The following is a 20,071-nucleotide window of genomic DNA, read 5'->3' on the forward strand; positions in this document are numbered from 1 at the left end:
TTAGCTGAAAGTTCATAGTCCTCAGTATGGACAGGGGCTGAGAGGAAGGGTCTGCAGGAGCCAATGCATTGCACCTGCGATCCACTAATCCCAGCTTCAATGCTTTACTGGCCCCAATGCAAAATAAATGCACATTTTAATTTTTTTTTTTTTATTGTGTGCACATTTATATTTTTTTGGTAAAAGGTGAAATATACCTTTAAAAAATAATACAGCAATCACTTGGGAGGAGGGTATCCATTCAAATCTCAATAGGAAATTTCCTGAAAAGTATCAGCACTATGATTACGCCAGACAAACTCCTCCAATTAATTCATTCTTGGCATCCTTTGCTTTTTTTTTCGATAATTGCACTTTTTCCCTCTTTAAAAAAAATAACCCAGATAGCCGTAAAAACCAATCCAAGGGTAAGAAGAAAAAAAAAAAAAAGACGACAAGGTATAACAAATGACACAAATAAGTTAAGACATAGCCATTAAGGAAAAAAATACACTTATAACACAACAATTTTCCGTTAAAGGTCCTCAAAACGAGTCTTCCATGTAAAAGGCGGCCGGGCGGTTTATCTTTCTTCTGATTTTTAATTTAATGCGTAATTAAACTGGTTTGCAAACTTCTCGTGGCGCCTCTTATCCATTTGGTTCATTGCGCTTATCACCCGTTTCACTGATCCCCTGTGAGACGAAGGGAAAGGAGAAAAAGCCGTTAGCCCAAAAATAAACACATAAAGTCAAGCTCAAGTAAAGTCAAGGCGGGATGTTTATAGATATGTTTAAGAAAACAAGGCGGTATCATTAATTACCGCCGGGTCCTCCTAACGTTGGGCTGATGAGGCAGAACAAATTAGACGTGTTAACTAAATTAAGTACGGCAATACAAATAGTTTTAATTCAACAAGGTTTTAATAAGAGGAGTGAAGTAATGGAAGGCTCGCTTTAATGTGCCCACTCCACCTTTGTCATTATTCTTTAACACCGACCTTACAAGATAAATGGCAAACTTCCAAGCTTCTGTACGAGGAAGGCTGCCACAGACAAAGGCAAAGAATCCTCTTTATCCAAGCTCTTGTGGGTACGATGATGGTTTAAATGCCCGGGCTGGGGTTCAGGCTAAAGCAGATCTTCAAGGTCACCATAGTCGGGGTATTTACTGTTAACTCTTTTATGATGGGGGTATTTAACCACTTGCTGACCAGGTGTTTACACCCCCCTTCCTGGCCAGGCCATTTTTCAGTATTCAGCGCTGCGGTACTTTGACTGACATTTATTCTGTCATGCAACGCTGTACGGAAATGAATTTTATAAAAAATTTTGGTGGACAGATAGAGCTTTCGTTTGGTGGTATTTAATCACCACTGGGGGTTTTATATTTTACTATATTAAGGAAAAATTACAGAAAATTTTGAAAAAAAAAAAAGATTTTTTACGTTATGTTAGGAAACAATTATTATTACCCATTTTTTTGTTAAACTATAACAGACGGGGTCACGTCGGGTAAATAGACACCAAACATGTCAAGCCTTAAAAGTGCGCGCGCCCGCGAAATCGCGAAAAACTACCATACCCAAAATTGGCCATAGGTGACGCTTTAAAAGCTTTTACCGCTCATCAGTTTATCAGTGATTGAAGGCCCTAGAATTATTGCTGCGACGTTCGCAGTGATATGTAACATGTGCGGCGTAATGGGCGCAATCGCCATTTTTGCACGTATGCGCACCCGATGCATGTTTGCATGCACTTTTTTAAAAAAAATTAGTTTTTTTAACATTCTTTTTCGTGTGTGACTTCAATTTTTCTTTTTGCAACTTTAATTCACCCCCCCCCTTAATGTTTGGTTATCACATAGGGGGCTAACAAACCCTCTGTGCGATAGCAAAGAGATGTGACAGGTCCTCTTAATGGAGACATCAGGGGTCTCCAAGACCCCTAATGTCACCTAGGGACCCTCAAAGAAGCTGATGAAGCAGAGATCAGCTTCTCTCCAGCTTCTGAAGGTGGAAAGTGACACAAGAATGTGGAAGTGATGTGGGACCGATCTCCCTCTGATCCCCTGTCACAGAGCCACCATGCTCCCGGGCTCGCACCAGGCACATCGAAGCTCGGGACCAGCGGGAGGGGGCTACAGGAAGGTGCACAGACCGGCACGTTACACAAGCGATCCGCCGACTCTATAGCCAGCGAATTACTTGTATGTAAACAGGCATCGCTGCCGTTTTTCTAATTTGGGCAGTTTCCCGCGTGTCTCGTGAGGGGGCGGGGCCAACGGACAGTCTTTAGACGGCCACTCACATCCAGGAAGGCGGTTAAAGTGAAACTACAGTGTATTTTCAGTAAAGCACACACTTTCGAGTCCTCACTGTGACATGTAGGCAAAAATCATTTTTGACCAAAGGTTTGTAGCCAGCTTGCCCTAAATGGGGTAACTACTTACAGTAACTACTGTAACGGTAACTACTTTAGTTCGCTGAGACTGCATTCAGTCTAGCTGACTTGTATAGTCTATATTAATTTGGTTTTCACTAAGGATTCTGTTGTTCTGTTGCTTGGTGTAGCCTTGCCACAGAGCAGGGCAACCAATGATGAAATACTATGGATATCTATGTCTCTTCAGCCAATCACTAGGAGTTTCATGGCCAGTTTTGCATGCTGGGAGGGGACATAAATATCTAGGTTTGACCATGTGAGAGTCTCTTTCTCCCCCAGGCCTCCTCCCTGGAGGTAGTGCGTTACTTGTGTGCTGTCAGACCAGGCCTGAAGCCTGCAGGTGGTCAGAGGTGGACTAAGCCATGGTCTAGAACTATTCCTTTGATGTAGAGCCACGGAGGAATGTCTGGAGGTACCCGAGAAGCCAGAATGGGCTTGGACCACAGAAAAAAGTCTGGTGTCCCACCCATCTACAAATTTCTGCCAGCTATGGTGCTCCAACACAGTGTCATCGTATTTCTGATACTTGTGATACTTGTAGTCCATATCTGTAAACAATCTCCTGGCCTAGATGATGCGGCTATGCTCTGGAGAGCGCACCCTGTGATTTTCTGCTACATAGGGAATTGGGATTCAAGTTTTCGTTGGTGAGCTAAAGTGAGGAGAACCAGCGAGACTGAGAAAAGGCCTATTACCCAATTTTCACCCAAGGGCCTGTTGTTCAAAGATGCCATTAAGCCTTTCCTCTCTTCTTTTGGAGAAAAGAAAAGGAATAATTTTGTGTAAAAAGAAAAAAAAAAAAAGTTATCTTCCTGTATCAGCAGACCTAAATGTAATAGAAGCAAAGCAGAAAAGGAGGAAGCTACAGAGAAGTACTGCAAAAGTGATAGAGTTCAGCCAATCTCATGTTAGAGGAAGAGGCATTATATGTATTAGGATGCATGCTGCCTGCAACTTCTCTTTGGCTCTCTTGGAATTAAAATCATTTAAAAAGGCAGAATATAAAAGATCTCCAGTTTCTCATGTACAGTGGTACCTCGGTTCACGAACTTAATTCGTTCCACAATTCTGGTCAAGAACCAAATCAAATTTCCCCATAAGGCTCAATGTAAATAAGGGTAATCCGTTGTGAACTATATGTAAATTCATTACCGCTCTGCACTTTCTTTTTACCACCATGCTTGCTCTGCACTTTCTTTGGAGCCACGCTTTATTGAATAATACTGTACAGTACTGTATGTGCTAAAAAGCACACAAAAAAAGCTTCACAGCAAGTGTGCACAGGTCTGTCTGTGACCACAATCTCGACTAGAGGAAGCCACAACCATGTGTCAGAGCAGGGAAGATGGCTGCGGTTGTGTTCGTCACCCGATTTGGAGTTCACGAACGGAAGCAAAATTTTGCCGAACTTCCTGTTCGCGAACAGAAGCGCTCGTGAACCGAGGCATTACTGTATTTTATTATTCACTTGAAGCATTACACTGACCACTAGAGATGAGCCTGGGTTTGGTGTGAACCCAGATGCCCGAGTTCAGTCAAGCCCACTAAAAACTGTGACCACCACTTCCTCTTTCTGGCCCAAATAGCAGCGGCAGGAGCATTCCCTGCCCTTTTGTGCTGTATAGGTGCAGGGTAGGGAATGCGCCTCTCCGCAACTGATCGGACCAGGTGAGGAGGAAGTGGCGGTCACAGTGGGCTTGGGTGAATTCAGGGAAACTGCGTTCACACCAAGCCCAGACTCATCACCACTGCCCACATATTCTGTTTAAAATAGTTTAAAGTGACTGTCAGAACTCGGAACACATGAGGAAGCAGTCATTCTCACTCAAATATTGCATATTAGTACCAGGGAAATGTGGCTGATTTACTAACAGAGTAAAGCATGTTGACTTTGCAAGGAAATGTTTTACTTTCTTTAAGAAAATGTGGTTCACTTTAAAAAGAATGCCCTACTGTAAGTAGCCTCATACTGTGTAAATTTTATGCTGTGGAAAAAAAAGGCCGAGCCCCTTGGGGTAGGGCCGAGAAAACAGAATAAAGTTTGTTTAAAAAAAAAAAAGAATGCCCAATAAAAAAAAAAAGGAAGAGGAAAAGGAGAAGCAAAAAGAAAAAAGGTAAAAAAAAGCTTGATTTTTGCTTACACGATTGGATGATAGCTCAGTGAATGAGTTAAAGCTCTGCTGACATCTAAGTGAAAATTCCCTTGCAAAGTTAAATATCAGCCACAATGACTCGATGAATCAGAACTGGTATTTGCCAAGAGTCAGTGAACGGCTGCTTCCACTGCAGCCTAATTAAGCAAGTGGTTTGCTTGGTGACAGACTCTCTTTAAAGAACAACGAGAAGTTTCCACAGCGACAGAATGGGGATATGATGCTGCCATGTCATCTGCCTGCTACAGAACATCTTATTTACAACAACTGTGATCTGTTCGTCAAGTGTTTCCACAGCTGGACGCATGATTTCCATTCAATTCCCCGGAGCTAATTAAATCTGGCTTGTTCTTAGGGAAAGGGCGCTGTTAATTGATGTCTGGTACACTCCTGGAGATGTCCATCCAGTTGTTAATTAAGACCTGTTGAGCGAGATCATATAATTTGCGCTGCGATACCAGCTGTCAGACACCATGTTTTATGATGCGTGCGACAGTAGGAGCGATCGCGTCAGGGACACTTGTGCTCAGCAAACATACTGCATGTTCGCGCTACCAGCAACACAAGTAAAATTCTGCTGAAAGGTGACTTTCAGAAAACCATGTACCACATTAAAGAATTTTTCGAATGCAGGAACAAGTTAACAGATCAAAGCAAGCAACCACAGACAGATTCTGCACCCTTTACTGAACAAAGGTTAAGGGTGCATTCACACCGGAATTGGAGTCAACGAAGGTACATTGACTGGACTTTCCATAGTCCATTGACATCCGTTTTTTTTGGGGGTTTGATTGTTACACTAAGCAGCAACCCGAAAAAAATCTACTTTTGCCTTGAATCATTCCTGAAGAATAACAGTACACTTCCTGTACCTAGGCACCTACCTGCCATGAGCTGTATATCGGCAGTGTGAGATCATCTGGAGGCACTACTGCCTTTGACTGTTAGGCCTCATTCACACAGCGTACAGTCGGGCCGTACAGATCCTTGCGGTGTGCTCGGCCGTATCGGGCCATTCTCTGAAAGGACAGGTGCTACGTGGGATTGCACGCAGCAGCCTGTTCTTACCTATGGGAGGACGCGGCCGTACGCTGTCATACACACACCCGAGCTGCACATCCGTGCGGGTGTCTGTGCTCGGACGCAGACAGGATCCATCCTGTCTGCATCTAAGTACGCACACCCGCCCGGATGTGCAGCTCGGGTCAGCGTATGGCCGCGTCCTCCCATAGAGAAGAACAGGCTGCTGTGTACAATCACACGTAGCACCTGTCCTTCCCGGGAATGGCCCTATACTGCCATGCACGCCGAACGGATCTGTACGGCCCGACTGTACGCTGTGTGAATGAGGCCTTAGTCTTTGGACTAACGAGATTTAAAATTAGATTTGGTGATGTCACCACGGTGCTGCTCACTGTTCTCCTTGCTGGAGAGGAAGCTGCACCTGAGAACCTGCAGTGCAAGGCTCTCATCTCCATTAATTCTGTGGGTCTGCTTTTCCCCCACCTCTAATGGTACTTCTTGATCACTACCTCAGCAGTCATCAGATCACCAGTCAACAGAACACACTTTGACGTGAGGAAGCAAAGTCCTGCTCCTTTACCATGATGACCAAGATGAGTACAGAGCACAAGCATGGTAAATCAGTAATGGGGAACAGATCAGCTGCAGAGAAACCAGAGGCAATACTGGTGACTAGTTTTTTGTCTTTTGCTTTGACTTCTTTGGACACATTCCGCAGTACAGGTCCTCTTTAAGGTAACACATGTGGCCACAATATGCTTTCAATATACACCAGTTTATTACTGGGAAATACTGGGAGCTGTCCCAGTGCAAATTAAATATGTCTCAAATAAAATATTATTAGAACATTATTAGGAATTCTTGTAAACACAAAATAAGTTCCACCGAATAAAAATAAATATATAAGATGGTCAGCATCTTACGGGTTAAACAATTTCTTCTCCAGACGGGAGCGAGTGGTATTTGCGTTCTGCTTCAGATCTGTCAGATTCGGATACTTTTTCTTCTTTCCTTTCTTCTTTTTAGATTTTCCAGCAAACCTGGAGGAGCCCAGATCTTCCCCCGTGGCTTGCTCGATCTCCCTCATCAGTTCGGGGTCTCTCCAATCTACATCAAAACACAGAAAAGAAATCATGAAAGCTACTGATGTTAAAAATTCAAGATACACCCGAAGAAAGCTCAATCTCTAAGCACTGACCCCCATTATTGCTATAAAGATGCATACTAATCCAGGATTTATTCAACTTCAGCCAACCTGGAAGTGCCATCACCCCTGCTATGCTGCCAAACTCTCTCAGTTTGAATATCAAAGGTAACTAACGGCAGGAAGTACTTCCTAATATTTTCTGTAGAAATCACTGCTGAACCTCACTGCAACCAGTCATGTAAGTGTACAAGTATTTAGTCATGTAATCTATACTGCAGTCTAGGGAGCTAAAGGGGCCATTTTAGCATGCGGGCCCTTCTTCTTTAAAGTATCTGTTCACTAGCACATTAGCACTTTAAGGGGTCTATTTATAAACAGTTTACGGGGCTATTCACCCTGAAAATCTTTTTGAATGTTCGCTAATAGAGGCAAAAATGAGCGTTCTTAGTATACTTTCTTTCCAGGTCGACTGTAATGTAATACCACATTAGGGCCAGAAGATGGAGCTGAGGAGCACAGGAAATAAGTATTTCTTTCCTATGCTCCTCAGGTCCATGTGCTACACTTACCATCCCTTTGCACATTTTAGGGCCAACTAACCATCTAGAAAGATTTTTTTTTGATTGTTAGAAGAAACTGGAGCACTTGGAGCAAAACCATAAAAATATAAGGAGGATGTAAAAACTCCATGCAGATAGAGTCCCAGGTGGCATTCATACATACTCCAAACTGCAAGCAAAGATTGCTATCCACTTAAACCTACTCAGTCTGGCGGCAAAACATTAAACACTGCCTGACCAAAAAAAAAAGTCACATGTTCTTATATTTAGTTGGACCGCCTTTAGTTTTGATTACAGCACACATTCGCCGTGGCATCGTTTCCATAAGCTTACGCCATGTCACAACATTTATTTCCGTCCAGAGTTGGATTAATTTTTCACCAAGATCCTGTAGTGATGATGGGAGAGTTGGACCTCTGTGTAAAGTCTTCTCCAGAACATTCCAAAGAATCTCAATGGGGTTAAGGTCTGGACTCTGTGGCGGCCAATCCATGTGTGACAATGATGTCTCATGCTCCCTGAACCACTCTTTCACAATTTGAGCCTGATGAATCCTGGCATTGTCATCTAGGAATATGCCCAATGTGCCATCAGGGAAGAAAAAATCCATTGATGGCAAAACCTGATCATTCAGTATATTCAGGTAGGCAACTGACATCATTTTTTGGGGACATAACGTTGCTGAACCTAGACCTGACCAACTGAAGGAACCCCAGATCATAACAAAAGCACTTACGCCTTGCAGCACGGGGGGTTCCCGGTTCCTATCCCAGTCAAGACACTATCTGCAAAGAGTTTATATGTTCTCCATGTGCTTCCTTGGGTTTTCCCCAGGTACTCAGGTTTCCTCCCACACTCCAAAGACATGCTGGAAGGTTAATTGGCTCCTCCCTAAATTGCCCTGTATGTATGTGAGATAGGGACCTTAGAAGGTAAGGGCAGGGACTGATGTGAATGCATGGTATATAAAGCACTGTGTAACTTGTAGGTGCTATAAAAATTCCAGCCATAAATAAAATAATTAAATAAATCCAGGTGGTGGTTTGTGTTTTTTGGCCAGGTAGTATATAAAATTGAGACTGAAGAACACGGAAGGGAGATTCTGACTTTAACACAACCACAAAGTTGTCCTTCAAAGTTTCCATTTATTATAGCTGAAAACACAGACTGCACAGTGATGCATTCGCTTCAACCAGCCTTAACAATACGTGTCTGAGTGAAATTCTCTGCTTCCGAGACTAGCACTGGAACAATTGAAAGTTGGGAACGAGATATCGGGGATTAAGGCGCACCGTGTAAAGTGTTTACCTCGCTGCAATAATACGGCGTCACAGTTTAGTAACCGAGAGGACGAGGCAATTGTTTAAACACAGGGCAAGAAATACCGCCATTTGCGACAGATAAAATGACTGTGTGAGTCAAATGAAGGAGCAATTTAAAAGCTTTTGAGGAAAAAAAATCAATGAAATGCCAGGGAAGAGAGGCTTTTTTTATTTTTGAGCACTGATGGGGCCCTAAACCGCTTCTTGTATTGTTACCGAGTTTAGTGGCGGGGAAGAGAAAATGACAGTGTTGGCGAGGGTGGGTGGGAATCAATACTGCAGTTAGTGACGAGACGTTATTTCACAAGTGACTGGCTAAGGGACTGCCTCTGCCGGATTGTCCTCATCCCGGGCTGTTAACAAGTCAGTAAAAGCTGCAAGGACAGACACTGACTGCCATTCGCACAAGAAATAGCCACTTCATTTGCTTTAGTGGATGAGCTGCTGGAAAGGAGGAGCGCGGCAGATTAACAGGTCAGAGCAATCATTTTTAAGCCACAGGGGTCAGCGTGCAGCTGGAAGGGACAGGGAGCAATATGCCTTCCATTACCTTCCTTTCTGTGAAGTAAAATGTGTGACAGGACCATATAATATCAGTTTATGGTGCTGTCGTGTTTAATTGGGTTACAGGTTAAAGAGAACCAGCCATAAAAGTAAATATAACAATAATAAAGCATTTATGACTAGATCGTGCCCGTTAAAGCCTGACTCCAGTTTAGGTCTCCACCACCAAGCAATATTCTGAAACAATTTCCAGTATACGTATCTTATTCCAGTATACGTATACGACACCTAGGTGTCACGTGATGAGGGACATCCTCTCCTTCAGGGTCAGATATGGGTGGTCTTCACTAATGGACAATTCTAAGTTCCGTCCTATGCAGCTGAACATTTTTACTGCATGATAAAAGCTAGCCCAAGGGGTTCATCATTGACATTCAAGCGGTTGCAAATCAGAAGTGAGGCGGTAACGAGCAGAAGTAGAGGAAATCTACGCAATCGTGTATCACATGTTGCAATTATGTCTTAAATGGCACCACAGCACACCTAGCCATAGCATGAGCATTGTATCGCACCACAAGGTAACCTATTACCATGTGATGTGGTGCGATGTGATTTTAAAAAAGGTGTTTGCACTTTTTTTAGCACTATTCAGCTGTGGTAGGAAGTCCATTCAAATGAATGGGCTGCCTACTGCAGTGCACCACAAATGTACCCTACAGTACCGTATTTGCCGGCGTATAAGACGACCCCCCACTTTTTGTGTAAAAATATAGGTTATGGGTGTGATGTCACATCGCAGAGGTGTGAAGGAGGGCTAGGTGTGCTACATACACCCATAAATACTTTACAGAAAAACACAGAGAGGGGAATTTACTAAGGCCTGGTTCACACCTGAACGTTTTGTAGCGCGTTCAACGCTCGACGAACGCTCTACAAAACGCTCAAACATCTAAATCCCATTGTATTCAATGGGTCTGGTTCACACCTTGCCGTATTTCCGCCCGTCCGAACGCGATACAAAACGGCCTACGTCAAAAGATGTACATGTACTTCTTTGGGGCGTTTTGGTTTCGCGTTTCCATTGGGATACAGCCAAGTAGCCCTCGGAAACGGGCGTTTGTCGCGCGTTTTTTTTACCGCGAATCGCGGTAAAAACGCGCAACGCCAAACGCGGATATTCAATACAACTAGGTGTGAACCCAGCCTAAGACTGCACTGGAAAGAATCTGGAGCAGCTGTGCACGACAACCAGCTTCCCTCTTTCATTTTCAAATCTTAGCTGAACAGACTGAAGATAGAAGCTGATTGGTTGCCATAGGCAACTGCTCCAGATTCTTCTGCTTCAGTTTTGATAAATATGACCAAGTAAATATACCCATGACACAAATATAAAAATTGCTTTGGTCCATAAGAAGTATAGAGATGCCAGAGCTTAAGTTCTTCAAGTATTTGCATATTCTGACTGACAGAGCACTGAAGGCTTGTTTTAAAGTTCTTTTCTCCACTAAACAACAATGTTGAAATGGGAATACTAGTGAAAAGAAAGCTTGTTTAAATTTAAGGGCCTCCAGCGTCTCCTTTTCTTCCACCTCATATCACTAAAATTGAAAAACACAAAAGTGCTTGCATCAAATACAAGAAAAGGTTTTTTTCCTTCAATGATCCTTCTCTGTTGACAAACAAAATGCAATTATTAACTTTTGCATTAGTGCTGCCAGCTACACTATCCAACACACTGACTGGCAAAAATAAATAAATATATATATTTTGCTGGACCACCTTTAGCTTTGATTACGGCACACATGCGCCGTGGCATCGTTTCAATAAGCTTATGCAATGTCACAACATTTATTTCCATCCAGAGTTACATTCATTTTTCACCAAGATCTTGTAGTGATGATGAGAGACTCGGACCACTGCATAAAGTCTTCTTCAGAACATCCCAAAGATTCTCAATGGGGTTAAGGTCTGGACTCTGTGGTGGCCAATCCATGTGTGACAATGATGTCTCATGCTCCCTGAACCACTTTTTCACAATTTGATCCCGATGAATCCTGGCATTGTCATCTTAGAATATGCCCGATGTGTCATCAGGGAAGAAAAATCCATTGATGGAAAAACCTGATCACCAGTATATTCAGGTAGGCAACTGACCTAATTTTCTGGGGACATACCATTGCTGAATCTAGACCTGACCAACTGAAGCAACCCCAGATGATAACACTGCCCACAATCTAGACGGTGACTTTTGTTTGGTCAGGCAGTGTACAATTCAAACTGCAGGAATTAGTATTAAAATGGTGATCTGTATCTGAAGGGCTTGGAATTATGTATATTAGCAAAAGTATGAGCATTCCAAATATGTACAGTATATTATAGTGAAAGAGAATCATTGACTGTTCTAATGAAGGAAGCTCCTGGCAACTGAGCTCAAGGGAAGAGAAGCAATGAAGCCGAGTAGAGGCACAATTCCCTAATTTTCACCCAAGAGTCAGGTTAACACTTGGGTCGCGTTGAGAAATAAATAGTTCCTTCTGTAATTAGAAATCGATTGTCCGTAATGTGTATGTGTTATATCTCATAGCTAATATCAAATCAAAACTTAACATACCACATGGAGCTCCAGATGAGACCGGGCTACACTCTTCCCAACTACATCTCAGGTGATGTTTGTCTCCACCGCAGCAATCAATAGTAGAAGCAACAGGAACATCGCTCACCGAGATCCAAAATAATATTCGCTGTTTATTAAACAGCGAGTAGGAACAAAAATCTCAATGGAACGCGTTTTATGCTAGACGCTGCGCTTTTTCATAGGAATCTTTGAAAAAGCGTTTTGTCTAGCGCGAATCGTATCCGAATAAAAGCTTGTTCCTGCTGGCTATTTATTAAATGGAAGACAATTATTTTGCATCTGGGTGTGCGGTGTTGCTGCTATTAATATCAAATTAAAATGTAGTCCTTGTATGAAGTACACATGGACACAACGCTGCTGCCAGTCTCTGGTACATTCTACCCCAGTCATGAAAGCAGTTTTAGCAATTTTGCAGACAGTTCTTTCAAGGGTAATCAGCTCAGGAAGTCTCCAGTGCAGCTACTGTATGTCAGCAACACTTAATGACCTAAAGACTCATATCTATACTTCACTGCACATTAAGTGATGAAAACACACAGGCCAAAGTTTAATGGTTGTAGGGCATCATTAGGTTCGGTCTACTTTATCATCTTAATTTATTTAAACAAAATGGTTTTTGTAGCCCTTGGATCTATGGCCCAAGAAAATGCACCTGCCAAGTTCTATACAGGTCATCGAGCCCAATGTGAAACAAGTTCCTTTTCAAAAGAAGCTATCGAGCACTATAATATCAAGGATTCACGTTGCTGGGTCACCTACAGAAACAACTCTGCCAGCTATTTTGTTCTGCACACCCCGCTTGTACTGAACACCCATGGCATACAGAAAAATATGAATAATGAACGGGAAGGACTCAACAGAGGGAAGAGAAGAAACAGAAAAAAAATAAATACAAGCAACTAAAAGGGTCACTTTGGATTTTTGTGATGGCTTAAAGTGACACTAAACTCAGGAGTTACATAGTATTTGAGGTTGAATAAAGACATAAGTCCAACCTATTGTGTGTATGCATTTATGTTTGAGCAGGTGTGTGCGTGTGTATTAGTCCATGTGTGATTTTGCTCTTAGGCGTACCTCTACCCCTGTATACCCCTGGTCTCCGTGGATTTAACTCAGGAGTTAAATCTTAAAAATGCATTCAAGTATTATTATTATACAGGATTTATGTAGCGCCAACAGTTTGTGCAGCGCTTTACAATATAAGCAGGACATTACAATCACAATACAATTCAAGACAAGATGCTAGGGAGGAGCCTGCCCCTGAGGGGTTACAATCTAAAAGTAGATAAATGTTTCTTATTTGTGTATCACTCGGCTGTAGATCCTCATATCATCTCTGAATTGGTGCTGACACTGTCCTTCCTTCTGGAGGGGGGCTACTTGTGTTCCCCATGGTACCTGCGGGTGTTGTAAAGTAGTCACCGCTCCAAGTTCACTCCTGTGATGGATTACAATCTCAATACAAATTAATAAACTAAACATGAGATTGTAGTCCATCACAGGAGTGAGCTTGAAGTGGTGACTACTTTACAACACACACAGGGACCATGGGGAACAAAAGTAGCCCCCCTCCAGAAGGAAGGACAGTGTCAGCACCAATTCAGAGATGATTTGAGGATCTACAGCCGAGTGATGCACAAATAAGATACATTTTTGTTAATAGTTAGGGTACTTGAATGTATATGTATTTTTAAGATTTAATTCCTGAGTTTAATGTCCCTTTAATATCTTACATCACACTATTCCTGCAGCTCTACTACAGGAGTAGTGATGGATGAAACCACTATTGTGCCTGCTGCACCCTATTGTCTTTGTCAACCAATTGATCAGCCCCCATGGAAGTAGCTCTGTTGGTCCAGTGGATCACCTCTTTATACAGGCCTATGCTAATTAGCATATTACTAAGGGCTGCAGAACTGGGAATATGGTTTGAGATCAGCAGTGATGTCATATTGCAACCCCACTATTTCTAAGAGTTGCCAAAAAGGAAGGGAAAGGTTCATCGGTAATGGCAGTCAGGCTGTACGACCTCCTGACTCCTCGGGCTCTAACAAAAGCCCTTGAAGCCCAACGCTAAGAATATAATGGAGAGAATAGAAAATGCACAGCTCATCTGTCAATTGGTACATACAAAAGTAATCTGAAAGCCCAACTGAAGTACCACACCTTTTTATCGCTGCAAAGGCCTGTACCCCCCATTTTATGATTTATAACTGATTTTTGTTGGTAAATCGTTTAAAACATGCACTCGCCTAGGCACACGTGTCCTCACACAGACTTGCATTGCACAGAAACAAGGAGGAGGTGTCTGACAAGTTCTCCTGCTCAGTACTGATTACAGAGGGCACTAGGTCTAACTCTGTTGCCTATTGGACTGAGCGGTCGTATTTAGATAACCTGTTGTAACAGAAAAATGTAGAGAAGACTATACAAATAGGGGTTGTGTGTGCTCTGTCTGACTGCGTGTCTTTTAAGTGACCTCAGATGGGCTGCGAGATTCAAACATGTAAAAAATGATCATTTAGCCTTTTGTAATTCAGTAATCCTATACCTTGTTCTTGGGCTTGCTTCTCAAACTTTTCCTTGGCTTCTCTCTCGCGATCCTCGGGCTTGACTGGCACTCCAATTTCATCTCGTGGAATTATCTTCCCATGGAAAGGACACTTGAAGACAGACATAAAATACAAGAAAAACAAATGAAATGATATAAACGGACATCCTTTTCCTAACCCGCTCAACAAGCTCTGTTATTTCTTCCACCCTACAAATTTAAAACAGAAGTTACAGACATGCACATTGTCCCGTATCTAACCACTATGTTTACCTGAGACATCTCTAACAAGGTCATGTCACTAGATTTGCCAACTAACAGATTATGAGAATAGTTGTCAACTATTCTCATTATCCATTAGTTGGTTGAATCCCCTAGATCTCTCCTCCAGGGTGGGAGGAGAGCACAGCAAGCAGTGGGCAGGAGCAATAGCCACCTGCTATTGTCTATTGCAATTTGAAGTGGCCAATAGTTACATAGTTACATAGTATTTGAAGTTGAATAAAGACATTAGTCCATCAAGTCCAACCTATTAGGATCTCATTCTAGGAGTACCTGTACCCCTGTATATTACGGTCCCTTAAGAAATCGTCCAAAAGTTTCTTGAACAATTCCACATTCTTTGCTGAAATCACCGCCTGTGGCAGTGAGTTCCAGACCCTAACTGATCTAACTGTAAAGAATCCTGAACCCATGCCGATTGTCATTAACTATGCCGTTTTCCTGAACAAATTCTACCAGGTAATCCTTTATTATGCCCTCTAGCATTTTACAAACTACCGATGTTAGACTGACAGGCCTATATGTTGCACCTGCCCACCACCTGCTCTATTTACATTCAGCTGCCACCTGCGGAATCTTGCCACTGGCACCTGTTATTTCCTGACTGAAGCTATTCAAGCGCCGTGTGGTTACACTACAATTATTAAAACAAAAATTATAAAAAGGTGGGAAAAAAGTCATTTTTCGGTTTCAGCCAGACAAATTTTGCTACGGGAGGCGTGTTGCAGTGCCATTCATTTCAATGGCACCCCAATCACCCCTCCCACCCACAGTGTGATTGCCCGCACTGGAACGCACAGTACCACAATGCTGTGTGTTTCAGTGCAGTGAGATTGCAAAAGATTGTGCATGCAGTTTTATTCTAAAGTAAATTTTATGTTTAAATTAAGGATGATATTATTTAAATGTTTTCATCCGATTAATTGAAAAAATAAATCGACCAACTAATCGATTATGAAAATATTCATTAGTTGCAGCCCTATTTTAATGGCATAACTCATGACATTTTAGAAGAGGAGGGGGGTGTTCTATAGTCCTGTCCCAGGGCAACAGAACTGCAGAACACATTCAGCGGTGTCCTACTGCTCCCACATAGACACAGTATGGTGAGTAAACCGTGTCAACCTAGGAATAGAAGCGTGCCACTGGCAGGATCCCCAAGTGGAAACAATGCAGACATCACCCTTAAGAACTGGTAGGCTGCAATATTTAAGATTTGCGTTTGTGGGTTTAGATAGGCCTCAATCTGGTCATGTACAGTACTCACTAAAAAAATAAAATATATTAGCTTATTCACTCTAGGAGAATCATCATCCTGAGGCAATTAAGTCTCACTGAAGTCAGTCCAACACACCCTGATGAGGAAATGGACTTCATCAATACACTGCTGTTCCTTTATTGTCCAATGACATCTTTTCCTGCAGTCACTCACCAAGTGGATAGGTATCATTACCATGATTGCTGAGGAGGAGGATTTTGAACTTTGTACATAGAGGGTATATGAAGCGATAGTAATAAGGTAGGACATCTGTGTGAGTCACATAATATATGTAGTTATAATATTTGCTTGGACCTCTGCTATAGGACCCATGCACACCAGCAGCTGCGTTACACTGTCCCTTAAGGGCCCCTCAACCAATAAAGCACAACTGACGGGACCTCCCAAGGACAACAATACTTTATAGTTTGCAAAGCACACCTACCTTAAATCTGTCTTGCCTCTCGCAAAGTGATCCATTAGGTAAGGGCACTCGACATTTGTGTTTTACAGGTTCAAACTTGCCAGGCAATGAGATGTATCTGGTCTTCAGCATGGCTTCCAACTCTTTACTTTCGGTTTCCTCATCCATCTCACTGCTAGCCCAGAATCTGTGCTGGGAGGTAACCCTGAGTGAAAGAATAACACATAACCATAAGGAATGATGTTACTTTGTCTTTTGCTTAATTACTGAACTGTGACATCGGTGGGACTCCAGCGCGTTCCATGTTGTTCTCAAGCAATACAGAAGCGTGCCATGTAAAAGGGTTTTCTACTATGGGTTATGTCACACTAGCAATTTTGTCGCAGAGATTTGAAGCAGCTCTGGATGCTTTTAATTTTCCATTTTATAATTACACATTAGCAATATTTTACAAACGAGATCATCCAGGAATGTACAAATATTTGAACAGAATCCTCAAAGTTGCATAAATGACATAAAAAGATAGATACAGCATGCTGCAGAATACAGAAGAACTAAATGGACATTCAGCTTAAAAGGTAAACTCCAGCTAAATATACAGTTAAAATACATACCGTATATACTTGTGTATAAGCCGTCCCGAATATAAGCCGAGGTACCTAATTTTAGCAAAAAAAAACTGGGAAAAAGTATTGACCCGAATATAAGCCGAGGGTGGGAAATGAGGCAGCTACTGGTAGATAGATACCAATAAAATGACATTAATATTTATTTAAAAGAAAAATAACCTAGCTCTGTAAGTGGAAAAGACTGCATTACCAGCCAAAGGATTTGTATTACGGTCTATACAGTTCTGATATTTACACACTTCTACCAGACAGCCTGGAGACCTAACTTTACTGTTAGTCCCTTTCCACCCTGTTATTGGGCAGTAAAATGATGAGCTTATATGCCATTTCGTTCTCTCCTCCTCTCAGCATGTTCCATGTCAGCACATGAGCACTGCAGGACAACTGGTTGGTTCCTTGTGCTGCTTTTCTCTCTTCCAGTCTGAGCTCTGGTGAACAATGGATGGCAGGTTGATACCGGGTCAAATTTAGGCACTTACACTAGTTGCTTTTAAAAATACTCCTAAAGAAGAACTCTGGGCAAATAGACACTTGCCCTTGCAGTGGGGCTACGCCCACATTGCAAAGGTTAAGTGTTCGTCTTGGTCTAGGTGCTGAAATAAAAAAAAAAGATTTATTTAGCTGATCCCAACTTCCTCCTGGCTCCTAGACCGTTTCCTGTAGTCTCTTCTCCCCTGGGCTCCAGCGAACTAAGGACCGCTGACGTCATTACATCTTATGCAGGTCCACTGAACTGCATTAGACTTGAAGACACAGAGTGGCATGCCACAGCCATAGTGAAAGGGAGAGAGGTGAGCGCTGAACCCCCTTGGGAGCCGGGATCAGGTAAATAAAACAGCTTTATTGGAGCCCCCTATGCAAAGCGAGTCTAGCCCCACTGCAAGGGTAAGCTTTTTTATTTATCTGGAGTTCTTCCCTAAATGATTATTTACTGAACATGAATTGATGTTTTTTTTTCTGCCTGAAGTTCACCTTTAGCTTCACCAGACTAGTAAAACAAAGACGCTTTTTCAGTGTTAAAATACCTTATGCATTATTAATATTATTATATAGGAGTTATATAGAGCCAACAGTTTGCACAGCACTTTACAATATAAGGAAGACATTACAATCACAATACAATTCAAGACAAGATGGTAAGGAGGGCTCTGCCGCTGAGGGCTTACAATCTAAAAGGGAGGGACAAGTGATACATGAGGAGGGAGCTGTGTGGGAATGAATTGTTTGAGAAAGTGATTAGTTCAGTGGTTAGGTTGAGGCGGGATAGGCTTCCCTGAAGTGATGAGTCTTCAGGGATTGCCTAAAGGCAGGCAGGCTGGGCCTAAAGGATGAGAGAGACTCTAGAGAAGTCCTGGAGGTGAGCATGAGAGGAGTTGACGAGGGAGCTGGAACGCAGCAGGTCTTATGAATATCATAAGATGAAAGAAATTTCATACTATTAGATTTCTCATTTCATTTTCTTTGTCCTTCCCTATTTTTCCTCATGACTCTTCTTTACTTTAAAAAAAAATGCTTTATGCTCCATTTACACATAGCAGTAGCGGTTTCTGCGCAAAACTGGTAACATATGCACGGATTCCGCATGTTTGCTGCTATTACTGTAGCTGGAACGTGCGGAATCCACCCATAAAAATCGCACTTGGACTATATTATTTGTCATGTCAAGCCTGATGAAGGGGAACCTGCATGGCCACGAAATGTTGCATTTTAGATTTGACAATATGTGTGACTAAAAGACGCTTTATTTTGGACATCATCCATTGGTGTGTTGGTGACATTTCTGATGGACTATTTTTTGGACGTGCGGTTTCGTACAGTGCGGCCGCCGCAGTAGTCTGAACAATGCACATTGCAATGCATTGGTTTTTATGTTTAGCGCATTTGTTTGCACGAATACGCGTGGAAAAATGCTCATGTGTGAATGGAGCCTGACAGTCTGTGTCATTTTCCATGACTTCATGTTGATGTGACACCCTGCCAAATGAACAGAAAGTGAGGGTGGGTCGCAATGAAAAGAGGAAACAATCCTTCCTGACAATATGGAAAAGTAACAAAAAAGTAAAGGCCGAAGCTTGGGCATTACAAAAATAATTAGGAGCAGTGTGCAGCTAGGTCTTTGTTTCACCATGTATGTCATAGCTAAGCTAATCTGATCCAGAAACAAACAAAAAAGGAAAAAAAATACGAAGAGTAAGCTGGAAATGATTTCCTGCTACAACAGCTCAGTCTTATATCACCCGTCACAACCAACAAGTCTGAGAGTGCATGGTTCTGGCTAGGGTTGTGTGTATTATGTCTTCACTGCCCTAACCTGAAGCTTAGCTACAAATGAATGTTGGCCAGAAAGCAATTAAACAACGCTGCGGTCAATACTCCTTTTGCAGAAGAAACCTCATTGTGCAGAGATAAGGTATTCCACATGAACACAAAACAGTTAAGCTGCTGCTGGTCAGTATATGTTCTTCAGGATGTCAGCAGACAGGACATGTCATCGGAATAAGCCTCCAGCCAGAGAGACGTATGTGCTAAACCTTGCACCACCGCTGCCTTGTTGACGATTATTATTTAACTGGATATCTTCCGTTTTTTCTATTTCAACATTTTTATTGCACAAAAACAAGGTAGTTGTAAAACCAAAGCCAAACGGATGAGGTATACAAAACACATATGAAAACCATATAACATATTAGATAACTTGGAATCCCTCTCACTAGGATCCCGGTCAGTCAAAAGGGATGTAACACAAAAAAGTATATGACAATAAAAAACAATAATACAAAGAGTGTTATATGGAGAAACCTAGGTGGAATAATTCCACTGCTGAACGCCACGACCTATAGCATATCCCAATATAATAAAGCCCCTATGGGGAAATATCCAGAGCAGAAAATAAAGGCAAGAGAGCAACGTAAGGTTAGAAAGAAAGGGTGTGAAAAAGTAGAAGAAAAGAAAAGCAGTGGGCTGAGAACCATAACAGGTAAGTGAAGTTACTAGAGAGGGTGGATCTGTTCCCTGAACCCAGTAATAAAATCCCCTCAACCCCACTACAAAGGGATTAAAGCCCCCATAGATGATCAAAATTCATGTCTGGGTGAGCATATGATATCCGGGGCTCCCAAATGCTCAAAAACTTTGTGTTTATCCTCTAAAATACTTGTTA

The 20,071-nt window shown here is 42.2% G+C and overlaps 1 protein-coding gene across 1 annotated transcript in view; it reads right to left on the reverse strand.

The window, feature by feature from the left end:
- Positions 1-370: 370 nt before the first annotated feature.
- Positions 371-20,071, reverse strand: part of UVSSA (UV stimulated scaffold protein A) — a 73,127-nt gene continuing 53,426 nt past the window's right edge. Inside the window, exons 12-15 of the mRNA XM_018554757.1 lie at positions 16,304-16,487; positions 14,319-14,430; positions 6,523-6,706; positions 371-674 (exon numbers count right to left, since the gene is read on the reverse strand). Coding sequence (XP_018410259.1) covers positions 581-674; positions 6,523-6,706; positions 14,319-14,430; positions 16,304-16,487 — 574 coding nt within the window. The 3' untranslated portion in view covers positions 371-580. The remainder of the gene's footprint in view (positions 675-6,522; positions 6,707-14,318; positions 14,431-16,303; positions 16,488-20,071) is intronic.

This window comes from Nanorana parkeri, unplaced genomic scaffold (assembly GCF_000935625.1).
Source record: "Nanorana parkeri isolate BGI_ZX_2015 unplaced genomic scaffold, ASM93562v1 scaffold172, whole genome shotgun sequence".
Taxonomy (NCBI): Eukaryota; Metazoa; Chordata; class Amphibia; order Anura; family Dicroglossidae; genus Nanorana; species Nanorana parkeri.